General features: G+C 40.5%; 1 protein-coding gene across 16 annotated transcripts in view; it reads left to right on the plus strand.

Annotated features, from left to right (window-relative positions):
* Window positions 1-15,368, plus strand: part of PATJ (PATJ crumbs cell polarity complex component) — a 147,002-nt gene that overhangs the window by 53,263 nt on the left and 78,371 nt on the right. For 14 of the 16 annotated variants that reach the window (XM_030455275.1, XM_030455278.1, XM_030455279.1 and 11 more), the window contains exons 20-28: window positions 2,104-2,475; window positions 3,454-3,574; window positions 3,757-3,913; window positions 5,184-5,255; window positions 6,133-6,310; window positions 7,087-7,197; window positions 9,258-9,335; window positions 11,848-11,907; window positions 12,382-12,499. In XM_030455275.1, the coding sequence (XP_030311135.1) occupies window positions 2,104-2,475; window positions 3,454-3,574; window positions 3,757-3,913; window positions 5,184-5,255; window positions 6,133-6,310; window positions 7,087-7,197; window positions 9,258-9,335; window positions 11,848-11,907; window positions 12,382-12,499 (1,267 nt within the window). The remainder of the gene's footprint in view (window positions 1-2,103; window positions 2,476-3,453; window positions 3,575-3,756; window positions 3,914-5,183; window positions 5,256-6,132; window positions 6,311-7,086; window positions 7,198-9,257; window positions 9,336-11,847; window positions 11,908-12,381; window positions 12,500-15,368) is intronic. The other 2 variants (XM_030455283.1, XM_030455287.1) reach the window with 1 other exon arrangement.

Raw genomic sequence — 15,368 nt, forward strand, 5'->3', positions numbered from 1 at the left:
GCATTTCTTTAATACTGAAAGGCTAAATTAGAGCCACCAAAAGGAGCAATATTACTGGGTAGATGTAGGAATAGGACATGATACTTGCTGATTGGCATCATGTAAAATGGAGTTTGTTGTTTTCTGGGTGCCCAGCAAGGGTTCCTGGCAGAGCAATTAGTCCTCTGCCAGCTTGGATTAGTTCTCTGCTTCCTAAGTGAAACTAATGTTGTTTAGTGTTTTTAAATCAAATATTTTATCTTAAAGTCCCTGCTGAATATAGAAACTGGGATGATGAATTTGTACAAAATACACATAGAGGTATTTGCTTGTGTTTTACCTTATGTCTGGCAGCACTGAGAGTAGCTCAGAGCAATTTCCATCCATTTATTATCTTACCTGCTCATTAGAAGAGCCAGGAGTGGTTTGTCATGATGGCTTCCACTCTTACACACTAGCAAGAGTGCTGACAAAGCTGGCTTTTAAAAAGAAAAGATTTTATATGCCAGAACAGTAGACTTTGCTGTCATGTTTGCAGTATTTCCTATTCCATTGGTAGTGTCTGCTGCAGTGCAGCAATCTGTGATTCCAGACACCCAGTGCTGGGTCAGGAGATGGGCACACAACTGGCTGCCTGCTTCTGAGCTACATCCACTGTTCCTGCACCAGTGAAGTTGGTGCCTCTTACAGAAGTGTCTGGAGAATGATGCTGCCAAAGGGAAGGGGAAAGAAATGAAGTAAAGATGGAGAGAATTAGAATCTCTTCAGACTTGTAGATTGAGGTACACAGGTCAAATAGATTAAAGGAACGTTTAATGCTTATGAAAAATGTGCTAATTTCTAGATTGCTAATGTTCTGCTTTTGTGCCAGCTAGTATTATTGCATTGTTTCCTAATGCTCTTGCCTGCCTCTTGTTTTCTTTTCTGCCTCTCATTTGATCAATGCAAGCATTTTGGCAGCCTCTGGCTTTTTTTTTTTTTCTTCTGCGTTTGTACAAACCTAACAAAACAATTCTGACACTGAAGGTCAAAAATGGTGAAGTACCTTGGGGGGGTCTGGGAAAGGGGCAGGAAGCAGAAAGAAAAACATTTTGATTGAGGACCCCTGAACCTGTAGGTTGGTTTTAGTGTTTGGGGTTTCAGTGGCTTGAAGCTCAGGTTTGGGTGTAGGTACTTGGTGGCCTGAAGAAGAGAGAGGAAAAACTTTGTGTGTGGGGCCAAGCTGTCAGTTTGCCCTGCAAGGCATAACAGTTCATATCCCTTTGCAGACTCACCCTGAGCCAGTGAATCACACCCCATTCCATTTAGGAGAAACACAGAGCACTGGAAATTGGGGTAGCTCTTGACAAATCCCAGAAAAAAGAACTGGCGAGTGAGGTCTTTCAGAGTGGGTTTTAATATCTTTTCTCTTATTTGTTTGGTTGGTTTTCTTGGTTTTTTTTTTTTTTTTTTTTTAATTGTTGCTCTGTGGTTTGAATTCATTAGAAAGTTGAGCACTCTTCTCTTTAAAACAGTAAGGGTCTTAGATAATGAGCATTTAATTATGTCTTATTTCTGAGACTGTGGGTCATCCATTTCCTTTCTCTCCCAGGTTAAAATCTATGCCTAGGGGAGGGACAAATGACTGTGTTTTTTTGGTATGTTGGGGTTTTTTTTAATGCTGATAATGTTGCAAAAGAAACTCTCAAGCTGTTTTTTATTTAACTGATGAGAAATGTACATGCATTCATTAAGTGACAGCAAGTAAGTCTGGAACACAGAGATACTTTAGCTGCATTGATATATGATTTTTCTGGTACATTTTTTTTGCTATTTAGTAATTCCCATTCCCTAACTTCTGTCCAGGTTGGTTATTCTGAATGACTGCAGCAACAGCTTAGCTGCACAACTTAAATTCTTTCATATTAGAAAAAAAAACAAAAACAACCCCAAAGTCTACTTTTGGTGTTAAAATCATAATTCACAGAGTCCATTTTCTTCTAGAAAATGCAAAAAGGTAGAAGATTTTCAATTTAAAAATGAGGATGTACTTTTAATATGGGCCTAGGATAAAACACAGTTGAAAATGGTAGCATTAGCAAGGAACGTAATGTAAAATCTATATTCCTGTAATGTTTTATACAGGGTTTCAGAGATGAAACACCTTTTAAAGAAGAACTTGTTGATGAACCAATTTTGGGCTTAGGAAGGTCATTTAAGCTTGCTCAAAATGACAACAAGTATGAGAGTGAGTCCTGGGAGATGCATGAATTTCTGAAACCCAGAGTAGAAGAAGTGGAGGACGAACGGGAAATGTTGGTGGATGATGAGTATGAAGAAGATTCAGACTTCTTTAGTTATAATGCATCATGTGGACAGAAGGCAACTTCAGAGAGGGGCCTGGATACAGAACGATGGGCAAAGCAGCTTGAGACCAGTGAAATTCATGGCTTCAGATCCAGTGTTACCTTAAGTCCACAACAGTCCCTGGAATATCCATTCAACAAAGATCAGATGGTAAGGAATGCTGTGTTGGTCTCAGTGATGTACCCAGACCATGGGACCCTAACCTTAAAGCAAATTCCAGACCTAAACTCTGTAAGGAGTTGGAAGCTTCTTTTGGTTCCTTAGTGCCTTTATATTTAACTGCTGGAGTGAGGTAGGGGCTGTGGTCTGTGTAGTTACAGCCATCCTGTACTTGAGTCATCCCTGCCTTGTGAGTTCAGTTCTTTTTTGCTAGCTGATGTGGTGCATGTCAGTAGCAGCAGAATGGTTCATGGGTTTCATAGTCCAGGGGCTTCAGCAGCAGTGTCAGTGAAAGGAGCTCCCACTTTTCCTCATTATTTTTAGTCCAAATCACTTCACAGAGCCAGATGATAATGCAGCTGAGTGAAAAATGATACGGTGGAACCAGTTGTAGCAAGCACACTGGTGGCTGAAGGAGTAGGAGACAGAGCTTATAAATAGCAAAACTGTTATTTTTATGTCTTCAGGTGTTCTGAGATACTATTTTTTCCTTCTGAGTCTTTGTTAATTCCCCTACCCCCAGTTGGCATACTTTATATAAAAAAATCTGACATGGTAAATCACAGCCACAGAGAATTTCAGGCTTTGTTGGCTTGTCCCCTTATGCACCATGTACATGACAAGGCTAAAGTGCAGCTTCTAGTGACAGTTGAATAGCAGAGTGCACAATGTTACAGTTAGATATTTGTCACTTAAACAAACACAAATGAGCAAGAGTAAAGAACTTGACTGAATTCTGCAGGCAGAAAGATGTAGTTGCTTTATATTGCAGTTGTACACAATATTTTTCATGCTGCTTCTTAATATAGTGTATAAATGAGCAGTTAGCATTTCATACTTCTCTGAATAAATATGTAGTTGAGAAAATGTGAATATTTGCTGTAAAAATCAATTTTCATGTCAAATGACCCTGTATAAGTTGATAGCATTCCTTTCTAACTTTAATTACTTTTTGTTTCCTCTGTGAAGTGTGAAGAAAATGCTAGTGTAAGTTCCCTGTCTTCTGGAACAACAGCACACAGTGGCTACCAAAAGGACATATTTGATACTGAAGCTCCCCAGTCAGGAGCAAAAAGCAAGATGGATTTAGGTATGTCAGAAGTATTTTTTTCATCTTCTAATTTAAATTTGCAAAATTAAATTTTATACCAAACCCACACATTATTTTAAATGGTAAAATATTCCAATGAAGATTTCTTCAGGTCTCCAAAAATGATAACTGGTAGGTGCAGGGACAGGAGGCAGAAATTTACATCTACACCTTTTCTTCAGGTACAAAGCTTCGGTTTGACTCTAAAGGATGTGAGCTTGCTGTTGATCTGGAAGCTGCTGAAAAGGAAGAACTAAAAAGAGAGGATTATGTTTTTACCAAGAATGAAGAATCTGGGAGAGTTACCACCTTAGCTCAGTCAAGAGCAGCATTATACAGGTATGGAGAAAAAGTTCAGTTTTCACATGATTTTCAGTTAATGCTCTTCATTTTCTTCTTCCTTTAGTTTGTTGGCTAATCATCAAAAGCTGTATGACAAAGCAAGGTGTACAGAGATGGCCAGTTCTAGGACTTCTGCCTGAAGAACTGAATTTTTGCCATACAACCTTATGGAATCTTTACTTCCTTTTTTCCCCTCTCCTGAGTAGTAGTAATGGGACAGAAAAGTGCAAATGGCTCTGCCACCTACATCACCTGTCCTTGGTGAAAGGAGTATGGATGTGTCCTGGAGGAGAGGGATGTAGTAGCCTTTACTGTCAGTATCAGTCAGTGCTGCTTAAGGAGCTCTCCCCTTCATCCCTCATCACAGCTCTGGCCTCCTGGTTTTCCCCTTCCTTCCTTCCTTCCTTCTGGGAAGAGCAGTTCAGCCACAGCTCTTAGGCCTGTGCATAACTTTTTAATCTTGCCCAGTGCTGCTGAGAAGCCTCAAGCTGGCACTGGTCATTGTTTTTTCCACAGTGTCCCATACTTCCCCCACCAGTTCTGGGTGAGTGGGTGGTGGATCTGCTTCTGGGCCCTGTTGATTCAAACCCTCAGTACTCCTCTAACTCATTTTTAACTTTCCCTCCTAGGGAAAGCAGCTCAACAATAAGGTCAGGGTACTATTTCTCCACCATCCTGCTTCCTTTTTGCAGTTTAAAAGTAGCATGTACAGCTCTCAGGATCTCCAGAAAACACTTGCAAGGATGTTTTGTTACAACTTTTCTGTGTAATTCCATGCTTCCCTTCCTATGCTGTGAATAGGTGAGGCACATGTAGTGTAGAAGTTTAATTAACACTCTGTTCTGGGCTGTTTAATGGAATACACCAGATTTGTTCTCCCAGTTGCATCATGATGTGCTTTCTGGTTGGCTAGACTGGATTTATCATGTTTATATCCCTCTGTAAGAATCAGAGCATTTTTATCAGAAAGTAAATGTTAATTGCTTAAATAGTCTTTTCAACTGAGTAAATGCAGCACAGATTTGTGTATCACAAAGCAGCTTATAAATTTGGTCTGCCCATTGTGTTTATTTCTGGAGCATTCCTTAAGTACATTGAAACCTAAATACAAAAATTCCTGTCTAGTCTGTTGACTCTGCACGTTGGGTTTAAACTGGACAAAGTGAGAAGGCGTTGCTGTCTCACTGCCAGAGAAAAAATATGTAAGGAATTGTGACCTGGCAGGGGTGATGCTTTTTTTTTTTATTTCTCCCCTTCCCCCAATTAGTGAATTACCTGAGAGAGAAGAAGGAGAAGGAGAAGAAACTCCAAACTTCAGCCACTGGGGACCACCACGGACGTATGTTCATCTGATGATATTATTTCTTCTCATTTGCCTTATGTCTTTTTTTGTGGGTGTCTCTGAGCCCAATTAGTTCTCTCTGGGTTTTTTTCCTCTCCTCCTCTGCCAGTAACTTTAAGATACTTGTCTACCTTGGGCTTTCTTAGATACAGGGAATTTTTAACAGATGTTCAACAGAATTATGCCTTCTATTTATACAGCTGACTTGGGAAAGCTTGGTGGGTTTACGTTGTGGATGACCTACAAGTTCTTGCTCATTTATTAACTATTAGGTGTGAACAATGCAAATAGTGCTGCTGTCTCCTTTTCCATGGGTTCTCTGCTAAACTTAATGGCAGAATTCCAAATCACCAAGCCAAGTTTTAGCCACATCCTCCCTGGATTGTTAACATTTTTAGGTGAATTGTTTTCATGGTCCTAAGTAAAATATGATCAGAAATTTTTTGCTTCAGCTAATTAATATGCATCTGATTCACTGAACTCACTGGTCAGAAAGCTGTATGAAAGGCTTTGAATTATTATCTGTCTGGCATGCCTCTTTCAATATTTGCCATTTCCCAACAACTTCTTCAAACTGAAAGAGGATGAGTGCTTACTTGAGGACTTGCCTGGTTTACCCTGACTTTCTCTGAAATAAAAATGTATTGGAAAGGCAGTGGGCATGGATTGGCAGCAGATTTTGGGGTTTTTTTTGGTTGGATGAGGTCTTCTCAGCTCCCTTAAAAGCCACCTCGGTTGAGAACATTCTTAGACTTCTGGCCTTATCCCTTTACAGCATGAGATCTTGAAAGTCCAGCAGTTTACACTTAGGGCTTTTCATTTATTACTTACAAAACTGTTTCAAGCTGTTAAACTGTTACATGTATTTTTTCAGTGTTGAGATCTTTAGAGACCCTCACGTGTCTCTTGGAATCAGTATTGTTGGTGGACAGACTGTCATAAAGCGCCTGAAGAATGGAGAAGAACTTAAAGGGATCTTTATCAAACAAGTTTTGGAAGACAGCCCAGCAGGAAGAACAGGGGCTTTAAAAACTGGAGATAAAATACTTGAGGTAAATGCAGATAAAGCTACATTTTCATTGTAAGAACTCAAGATTAAGTCTGAACGGTTTGGGAGGAGGGAGAGACAAGATACCACCACCACTTCATGAAGTATTGATGACACTTATGTTTGAAAAATCAGAAGAAACTGCCAGTGTTATCTTTTCTCTTTTTAACATCTGACTATGGAGCTCTTGCAATGTTGTGTTCATTTGGCATAAGTAGCAGTCTGGTTAACTACTAGTTGGGGAAATCCCTTGATTCTGGCAGGTGCTATGAGGGAGAAAGCTGTTCCTGGCTCTCATCTCTGGCTCTGCATTGATTTTTTTAACTCATTTTTCTCCAAATTAATATTACTGAACGTGGGTTCTCAAGCTGATAATGCCATTCTCATATGTGCTTTAGAGTTGGGTGTGAAGTTTTGAGAAATCAGTGACGTGTGAAGTTCTGGAAAAGTTTGTGTCAAATCAGGTTTGGTTTGCAAACAGCTAAAATCTGAGAGTTGTATAATACCTCCTATTATATCTGGTGTTCTCTGACAATCCTATTCCTTTTGTTTCTACCAAAAAGGCTGCTCTGGGAAACACATGGCCATCTTTTAATTAGGAACACAAAGCAATACACTTTTCCTTAAGCCATCATGGCAATTCACTTTAAAAATAAATTCTTTTGACTGCTTCTGGTACCTTCCTTAGATATCCTAAACCTTCTGCAAATGGGTGTGATGTCTTGTGATGCCTCTGTGCCAAAAACAAACTACCTAATAAAAATAAACATTGCTTGTTAGGTTTCTGGAGTAGACCTGCAAAACGCCACACACGAGGAAGCAGTGGAAGCTATCAAGAATGCAGGAAATCCTGTCGTGTTTGTGGTTCAGGGTTTGTCTAACATACCAAAAGTAAGTTTATTTCTCTTAATACCTGTGTAATAGAATCACAGAATGGCTAGGGTTGGAAGGGGCCTTGAAGATGATCTAGTTCCAACCCCCCTACATGGGCAGTGACACCTCCCACTAGACCAGGTTGCTCAAGGCCCCATCCAACCTGCCCTTGAACATTTCCAGGGAGGGGGCAGCCATAACTTTCTAGGGCAACCTGTTCCAGTGTCTCACCACCCTCAGATTAAAGAATTTCTTCCTAGTGTCTAACCTAAATCTCCCCTCTTCAAGTTTTAAACCATTGCCCTTTTTCCTCTCACTACACACCTGTGTAAAAAGCCCTACCCCAGCAAAAACCACAGTGATGCTGACCAAGCTGCCTCCCTTTCTGTGTCCCAGAAAAGATCCAAAACCACTGTCAGAACAAATAAATGTTCACCTGCTGGTCTGCCCCTTGCTTTTCTAGTCAATCTGGAGAGATTAAGGGAAAGACAGATAACTTGAAATTTGAATTGTTTTGCTTTGAACTGTGAGCTGTCGGAAAGTGGACATCCACAGCCTTTCAGCTGTGTTGTGTGGTCCCAACTCCCATCCATCAAAATAAGGTACCAGAGGAGTGGGAATATATTACATTTTAAAAGAATACACAACAGCAAAGAGGAATATTGTGTGGAGGCTAAACATGCCTCTTGCAGAGGTGTCTGTGTGCATGGAGAGTGGTCTCTATCTAAATAATAAGTACTGACATTTCAGGAGTCCAGGCTGAGCTGTGTTGAGGATGTACATCCATATTGTTGACTTTGTCTTAAATCTCAGTTGAATGAAGAGTTAGGAGCTAGATATCAAAAAGTGAGCACTAAAAAAAAAAGTAGAGAATGTTGTGCTGGCTGGGTCTGATCCCTTGCCCATCCTGCAGGTGCTGTGTGATTGCACCGAGGATGATCTGTTCCATGACCCTGCCAGGCACTGAGGTCAGGCTGACGGGCCTGTAGTTTCCTGGGTCCTCTTTCCGGCCCTTTTTGTGGATTGGCGTGACATTCGCCAACTTCCAATCATCTGGGATGTCCCCAGTGAGCCAGGACTGTTGGTAGATGATAGCGAGAGGCTTGGCGAGCTCTTCTGCCAGCTCCTTCATTACCCTTGGGTGGATCCCATCTGGTCCCATAGACTTGTGGGGATCCAAGCATCGCAGTAGGTCACAGACTGTGTCCTTCAGGATTACAGGGGGGCTGTTTAGATCCATGTCACTTTCTATGAGCTCCAGAAGCCATCCGTCTTCAGGGTAACCTGTCTTTCCGCTGAAAACTGAGGTAAAGAAGGTGTTAAATACCTCAGCCTTTTCTTCATCTTTAACAACTATATTCCCACTCGTGTCCAGTAAAGAATGGATATTTTCCCTGCCCCTTCTTTTGCTGCTAATGTATCTGTAGAAGGACTTTTTGTTATCCTTCACAGAGGTGGCGAGATTCCGTTCACATTGTGCTTTTGTGTCTCTGATTTTCTTTCGACATGACTTAACAATATTCCTAAATTCCTCCTCAGTAGTTATCCCTTTTTTCCATAATTGGTAGGCCCTCCTCTTAACCCTAATTTCTTTCAGAGTCTCCCAATTCAGCCAGGCCGGTCGTCTTCCCCGCCGGCTCGCTTTTCGGCATACTGGGACAGCCTGCTCCTGTGCTTTCAGAACTTGTTCCTTGAAGTACGACCAACCCTCCTGTACCCCTCTGTTTTCAAGGTCTGTCTCCCAGGGTATACTCCGAACAAGTCTTCTGAAGAGGTCAAAATCTGCCCTTCGGAAGTCCAGCGTAGAGGTCTTATTGACGACCCTCCTTGTATCCCTGAATAACCGCAACGGTGGTTCAAGGGTTGGACTCGATGATCTCTGAGGTCCCTTCCAACCCAGCCAATTCTATGATTCTATGATTCTATGATTCTATGACTGCAAGGTGATGCCCTTCTACATGGGGCAAAATGAAGAGTGCCCTGAGTAGCTTTATTGTTGTCATTACCTAACATTTTGGATGTTTGTTTTGTGGCTGTAATGCCCTTTCTAATGTGTGTAATATTTGCATTATTTTCAGGTGGTTACTGCTGTACAGCCTAAGGGAGTCAAAGTCAGCAAAGATCAGGATGTAGACAAAGAAAAGAAGAGTGAAAAGGTATTTATTCCATTCAATGCTATGCCCAAGTTTTACTACATCAAATGGTATAATGGCATGCATTACAACTCGATGATAAACCCCATTTGGAGTCTGAAATGAAATTGGAAGGGTTTTGTTGAAATATTTTTGATTTGAGTAATTTTTGCCAAATTTCTGCCAACCACAAGGCAGGTTTTTGACACATGTTCTCTGGGTCTCCCCTGGGTGCTGAAACCCTGTACTTAGTGCAGTTCTTCACTGGCATCTTTCTGGAAGTGCCTGCTTTGCTCAACGTGGAGGCAAATTGATTCCCTTTGTTCAGTAGAAACAGAGAAATAATAACATGTACACGAGTGATATCCCTAATGTGAGGCTGGCTGAAGTTCAGGAAAATCATGTTATAGGATAATTAAATCTGCTAAGTCTCCTATATTTCCCATTTCTGTGTAAAACAAGGAAATGACCGAGCGGTCTGTATCTGGACAGCTAATTGCGAAGCAATTACTGCACAGTAACTTTCAAGCAACTTCACAGCAGATTTAAAAGAGAAAAAAATGTTTGGTCTAAACCAGTGAATTTATTTTAATGGCTGCAGAAAGGGAAAACTTGTATTTGTCATTCCCAGCCAGATTGCTCTAAGGGCTGATGTATTTTGCTGACTGAGGAGTGTAGGTGAGGTGCTTCAAGCATCAGAACTGCAGGAGCAAAGAGAATTAATAGAGACAATAACTATTGCCTGGTGCAGTTTAACATGCCAAATACAAATAGGATGAACTTTTCATTTGCCCCTGCTCAGTAGTCTGGTGTGCTGTAGCTAACTGAGAAGGCTCTCTTGCCTCCAAAAGGCAAGGAATTTACAAATTGACAAAAAAAATATTTTTGTAAGACTCCTTTCAGTTCCTGTCAGATACAGGAGTGATGAGGCTCAGTCATTCAAAAATATCAAGGGAGGTGCTTAAGTCAGGCTTTCATGCCAGTGGATAATAGTTATAATGAAGCAGTTACAATCCCCTTTTCTTGGTTTTGTTATCTTTATTTCTAATCTCAAAAGCACTCATCCTCTTGCAGTGTGCTGCCTTTAATCTCTAGGACTCCAGTCTCTTGTGTTGTGTAGTTTTTGGAGGTTAAAGAGGGAGCCTGATCCTTTTCAAGCCTTTTTTATCTACTGGTGCTGTAAACTGGTGGGAGGAATATAGAGGAGCTTTGCTGCATAAATATGTAGCTCCCTTTTAGCTTTGAACGTGGCTTCACAAAGCAGTCATACTGTGCTACAGTAGGGGCATCTCTGAGTTGGAAAGGGTTACTGTTAGTGGATTACCAGGCTGTATCCCTATGGGGAATCAATGATATTTCTAGTTCAGTCTTCAAAGTGTCACAAAAAAGTTTGCTTTAAAAGGAGCCACATCCAGCTGGAAAATCTGCCTGCTCCTGTGTGATGAATTGTCTTTTCAGTACTGAAGGTGTTCTCTGATTAGTTGCTGTTTGTTTCCCTCCATTGATCTGTTTGTTTAAAAATTATCCCTTGAAGTGATTTATCTGAAACACTTAAAACAATTTTGCTCCTTGTGGACAAGCCAGATACTAACTTTATTTTGCTGGTTGGCTGTGTAATCTGTGCTTTTGCCTCTGTGCTGGGAAGAGCTGTTTTAGTATAAAACATGGAGTAAGGGGCTAAGTTTAGCACAGGAGAGAAGCTTGTCCTTCTGGGCCATCACAAACTGCTGGATGATCTTCAGTGTCTCCTGTAATTTCACACAGACTCTCTAACTCTCTAACAGATGTTTAGGGTCTTCAAAAGCCAAAGGGTCAACGTTTAGACTTGAGTTATTGCTAAATTGTAGTGATACTGCTGATCTGTCATAGGCAGCTGAAAGTGGGGCTTTTCCATCTCTACGGGCTCAGTAAGGTGGGGCATGAGTCCTGTTATGCTTCCTGGATCTTCTGGGTTTTGCACAGCTCTACCCATCTTGGCATCAAGGAGCATATTTAGTGAATTGTATACTGTGGGGAAACTGCTGTCCTGCTTCCAAGTGCTCTTAGTATATACTCTTGCTGCTATTGGATTGAATTAATTTAGTATTGTTATGCTGTCTTCAATGCAGACTTTCTTGTCATGTTTTTTAAAATGGATGGGATGATCTATATTGTCCCTCACAAAATACTCTGCATAACATGCCTTGCAGTTTGCTAGTTCTAAAATCTTGAGCTTCATTGTGTATAAATCCATACTTTCACAGTGAAAGTTTGTTTTCCAGTTTGCTGTTTTTTGTTCCCAGTTTGCTGTTTGGGTGTTGAGTTGTATTTCCCAGCTCTAGAAGCAATTAATTACTGGCATTCTGGTTGCTCTAATGGCTTCTTGTACTCAGTGTTCCCTTTCTAAAGTGCATCCTGTTATTAGTAGTGGAGTTGCATGGGATACAGTTGAATGTAATTTGGTGAAATCATGTAACAAAGTAAGGCACGATCCAGTTACTTGGAGCTATAAAGCCAGCTGCTCAGACCAACCAGCTCCTGTTTTCATTAAATTCAGATCCTATCCTTTATGCGCCGCTACATGCATCATTACAGGAGCTGCCTCTATTTATGTGAGGTAATAGAATTTTATTGTAAGTTGTAATTGAAAATCTCTTTTTAAAATTTATGCTGATATCTAAATGAACTGTTACCTTTAAATATTCCTAGATGCACTGAGAAGATGGGGAGGTTCTTTTCGATTTCAAAGTGACTTGTATTTAGTACCAGACAATTTTGTTGTTGAGTCTTTAATGAGAAATGAGGTATAATTAATGTTTATTTTTAACCCTTGATTAATGTTCACACTTTTTATGATACGCAAGCACTTTGTCAACAAGTGAATGTGCATGCACGTTGTATTTTCTTTTTTTGATGTTCAGTATCACTTCTGTTTTCTTGCATAAACAAGCCTGCACTGCAGAATTTAGCACTGCCATAAAGTGCTGTGTGTGTACTCACACAATGCAGTTTGGATATAGTATACAGTGTAGGATTTTTTTCTCATGTGTGGAGGTTACAAAACATGTAACTACTTGTTTTTTAATCTTAGAGAAAATATGGGGCTCCACCTCCAATGAAATTGCCACCACCTTATAGAGCTCTTGAGAGACTGCATGCAGAGGAAGCAAACGTGGATGAAGAGGAGGATGAGGACACTTGCACAGAGGGTGAGTAGTGCTGCAGTCATTAGGTCAGATTAATTTTTTGGAACACAATCAGATCTGTATCAAACATATCTTCTGTGTGTTGCTTGTGTTATGGGAAGCACTGCTCAGTGCCACAATAGCATCTGATCCTCAACCTTGCTCTTACAAGGGCTGCTGATGTGCAACCTGGTCTTCTGTTCACAGCCAGGCTCCTGTGGCTCAGCTTTTCTGGGGAGATGTAGGAAGGGCTCTGTTTATTTTCAGTCTAAAAATGTCTAAGCAATGTCTAGGGGACTTGTTTTGGCAGTGATGTCAGCAGTGAAGCACAGATGCTGTGCTGGACTGTTGTTGTTGCAGTTGGAGTGGGCAGGCATAGGCTGAGAACCACTGGTGCACAGTCCTTGTCCAGAAAAGCCTGCAGTTGATTTCTGACAATGTTAGGCAAGCAAAATATTTCCCTTTAAAATGAAAAATCTGCTGATTTATTGTTTCACTATGTTACCAAAAAAAGATCCCCTTTAAAAAGGGGTTAAAAAAAAGGAACCTTTTTCAGTAAGACCTTTTCTGTGAGGTTCTGCAGTTGTCCAGTTCTGGGTTTTGCAATGAATTTAATGCATTCTGTGGAAGAGCAGAGGTCTAAAGAGTAGGATACAGTGCAATTTGAGAGCTTCTGGCAGTGTGACTTAGGTTCCAGCATACAGCTTTACTAATTACAACTTTGGATAAATGAGATACTGTTATCCATAGCTATCTACAGGCGAAATTATTTGCCAAAATTAAGTTACCTTATTTTTATTTTTTTATCTTTATACTCTCTTGAATCAAATCAGCATACATGTGGGCTTTTTTTTGGAGCTTGATGTGATTTCTTTGGCTACAGTGATTTTTCTCATCATCTTTTGTCTTGGAGTGGTTTTTGTTTGCACTAGTTAGGGGTAAGCCAAAGCAGAGAGATGCCTTTGTAGCTTTTGACCTTGAAGCAACCATGGCTCCCATTCAGAGTGGGAGCTCCTAATTTGGGGCCCGCTGGTGGGAAAGCTCTTCCAGCTGCTCTTGCTGATTTCCTTGGCAATGGTGTGCCATTGAAGCCAAGATAATTAATGAGTTTAGTTGGTTTGTCACTTAAATGGCTGCTTTGGTGGAGATGAGAAGGATTTGGGAAGGTTGTTCTCATGGAAACAGTAATGGGGCCACAGAAGCAGGGTGTTCAGCTCTGCCTCTGTTGCTTCATGGGAAAGCTGTGAGTTCTTGAACCAACTGAGGTTTTTCCAGAACTCCCCCTTACTGAGTTTTTCATCTCATCTCTTTGGAATATAACACACAATCACCTCAAGAAGGCTTTTCAGTGTTTCTGTGGGAGTGGTAAGCAGGAGAACCATTTGACTGCAGACTCCGTGGATGTTGGATTGAATATACTGAGAGTTTCCAAACCAACTCTGTAAACCTCCAAGTGTAGCAACCTGATTTCAGCTTGTTATTGAAGTTATAATTCCCAGTTAAAGGATATATCTAATAAGTAGCCCAACACCTGAGGTATCTTATTAGGAGATGCCTCAATCCAAGAGCTAGATAGATCTCAGTTAATATTTTGAACTGAAATAATCTCATATTGATGGGCTTGATCATTTTTTTAGCTGTTCTGCTGTCTCTAATGATATTGCCAGCTGAGTTGAATAGCTGAAAAGGTAAAGCTACTTCAGATATTAAATTCATCAATCCTACCAGATCTGGCAGCAGCAAACAGAGCTTTTCAGATGAATCTCCTTCTCTCTACCCTTTTTATGGTTGAATGTTTTGCAATAGCCATCTTTGCCATGAATCTTGAGAAATTAAAATGCAGAAAAGATTAGCATTTTCCATTTTATTCTTCCCCACCTTATTGTTTCTTTAAAATAATACTAATAAAAAAACTAGCTAAGGAAGCTTAAACTAAATTTGTACCTTAACCCTTGAAGTAAAAAGCATGTTAGAAGTGATCTGACCGTACTTAATGATATTAAGCATCTTGGCAGCTGGGAAATGGGCTTTTACAGAGTCTCTCTTCTGTAATCACTTGAAAAACGAAGTTTTCTCTGTAAATTCCAGCACAATTTTGTTTTTATGAACTACTTGGCCATAACTTCTGTCCTGATTCTTGAGCACCTTTCCCAGAAATCTCAGTCCAGGCCAGTACTGTTGATCTGCATTTGCACCCTGACCTATTCCTTACCCATTTATCCTCCTCATTCTGCTGGTTTTGTAAACAACTTTTCTGAAGTTCACTGAACAGGTGAGCTACACCTAGTGTCCTCCTTATTTAGAGGATCAGCTTTATCTTGAAAGGAAGAAGTGATGTGGCTCTGGTGCATTTCTCTCCTTTAACTTACTCTCTGTAGTTGTCAGTCTATGCCATTAGGCCTTGGTGGGCATTTTGAGGTGTGAATCTGTTATCTGGTTGTGCTCCTGATGGATTTTATTTCAGGTTCTTAGCATTTTTATTAATACAACTGCAGTGTCATGAAGCTGCTCTTCAATTTCCTTCATATTCCAGAAATACTTAACTTGCTCCACTCGACATTTTTCCTCTGCTTGTCACTCCTTTCAACCCATGCTTTCATCTTTTGTCTTCATATCCTTCAGCATTCCCCATACTGAAAATGAAAGCAAAGCATTGTTACTCTCCCTCCCATTTTCAGAACTTTTCTTTCTTTTCTGTCCAGTCCACACTGTATCACAGTCTCCATGTTTTGTCTGCTTTCCCCTCAAAGTGCCCAAACTACCTTTTGTTACTGATTTTAATTTCCTCTGTGGGATCTAAATCAACTTGCCTTTTGGCAGTGCTCCCTTTTGTTTCTGCTTTTCCAACACTGAAACTGTAACTTCCATTGCTGACTTCTTTAGGTGGAAGGTG

The sequence above is a fragment of the Calypte anna genome, chromosome 8 (genome assembly GCF_003957555.1).
Source record: "Calypte anna isolate BGI_N300 chromosome 8, bCalAnn1_v1.p, whole genome shotgun sequence".
NCBI lineage: Eukaryota > Metazoa > Chordata > Aves > Apodiformes > Trochilidae > Calypte > Calypte anna.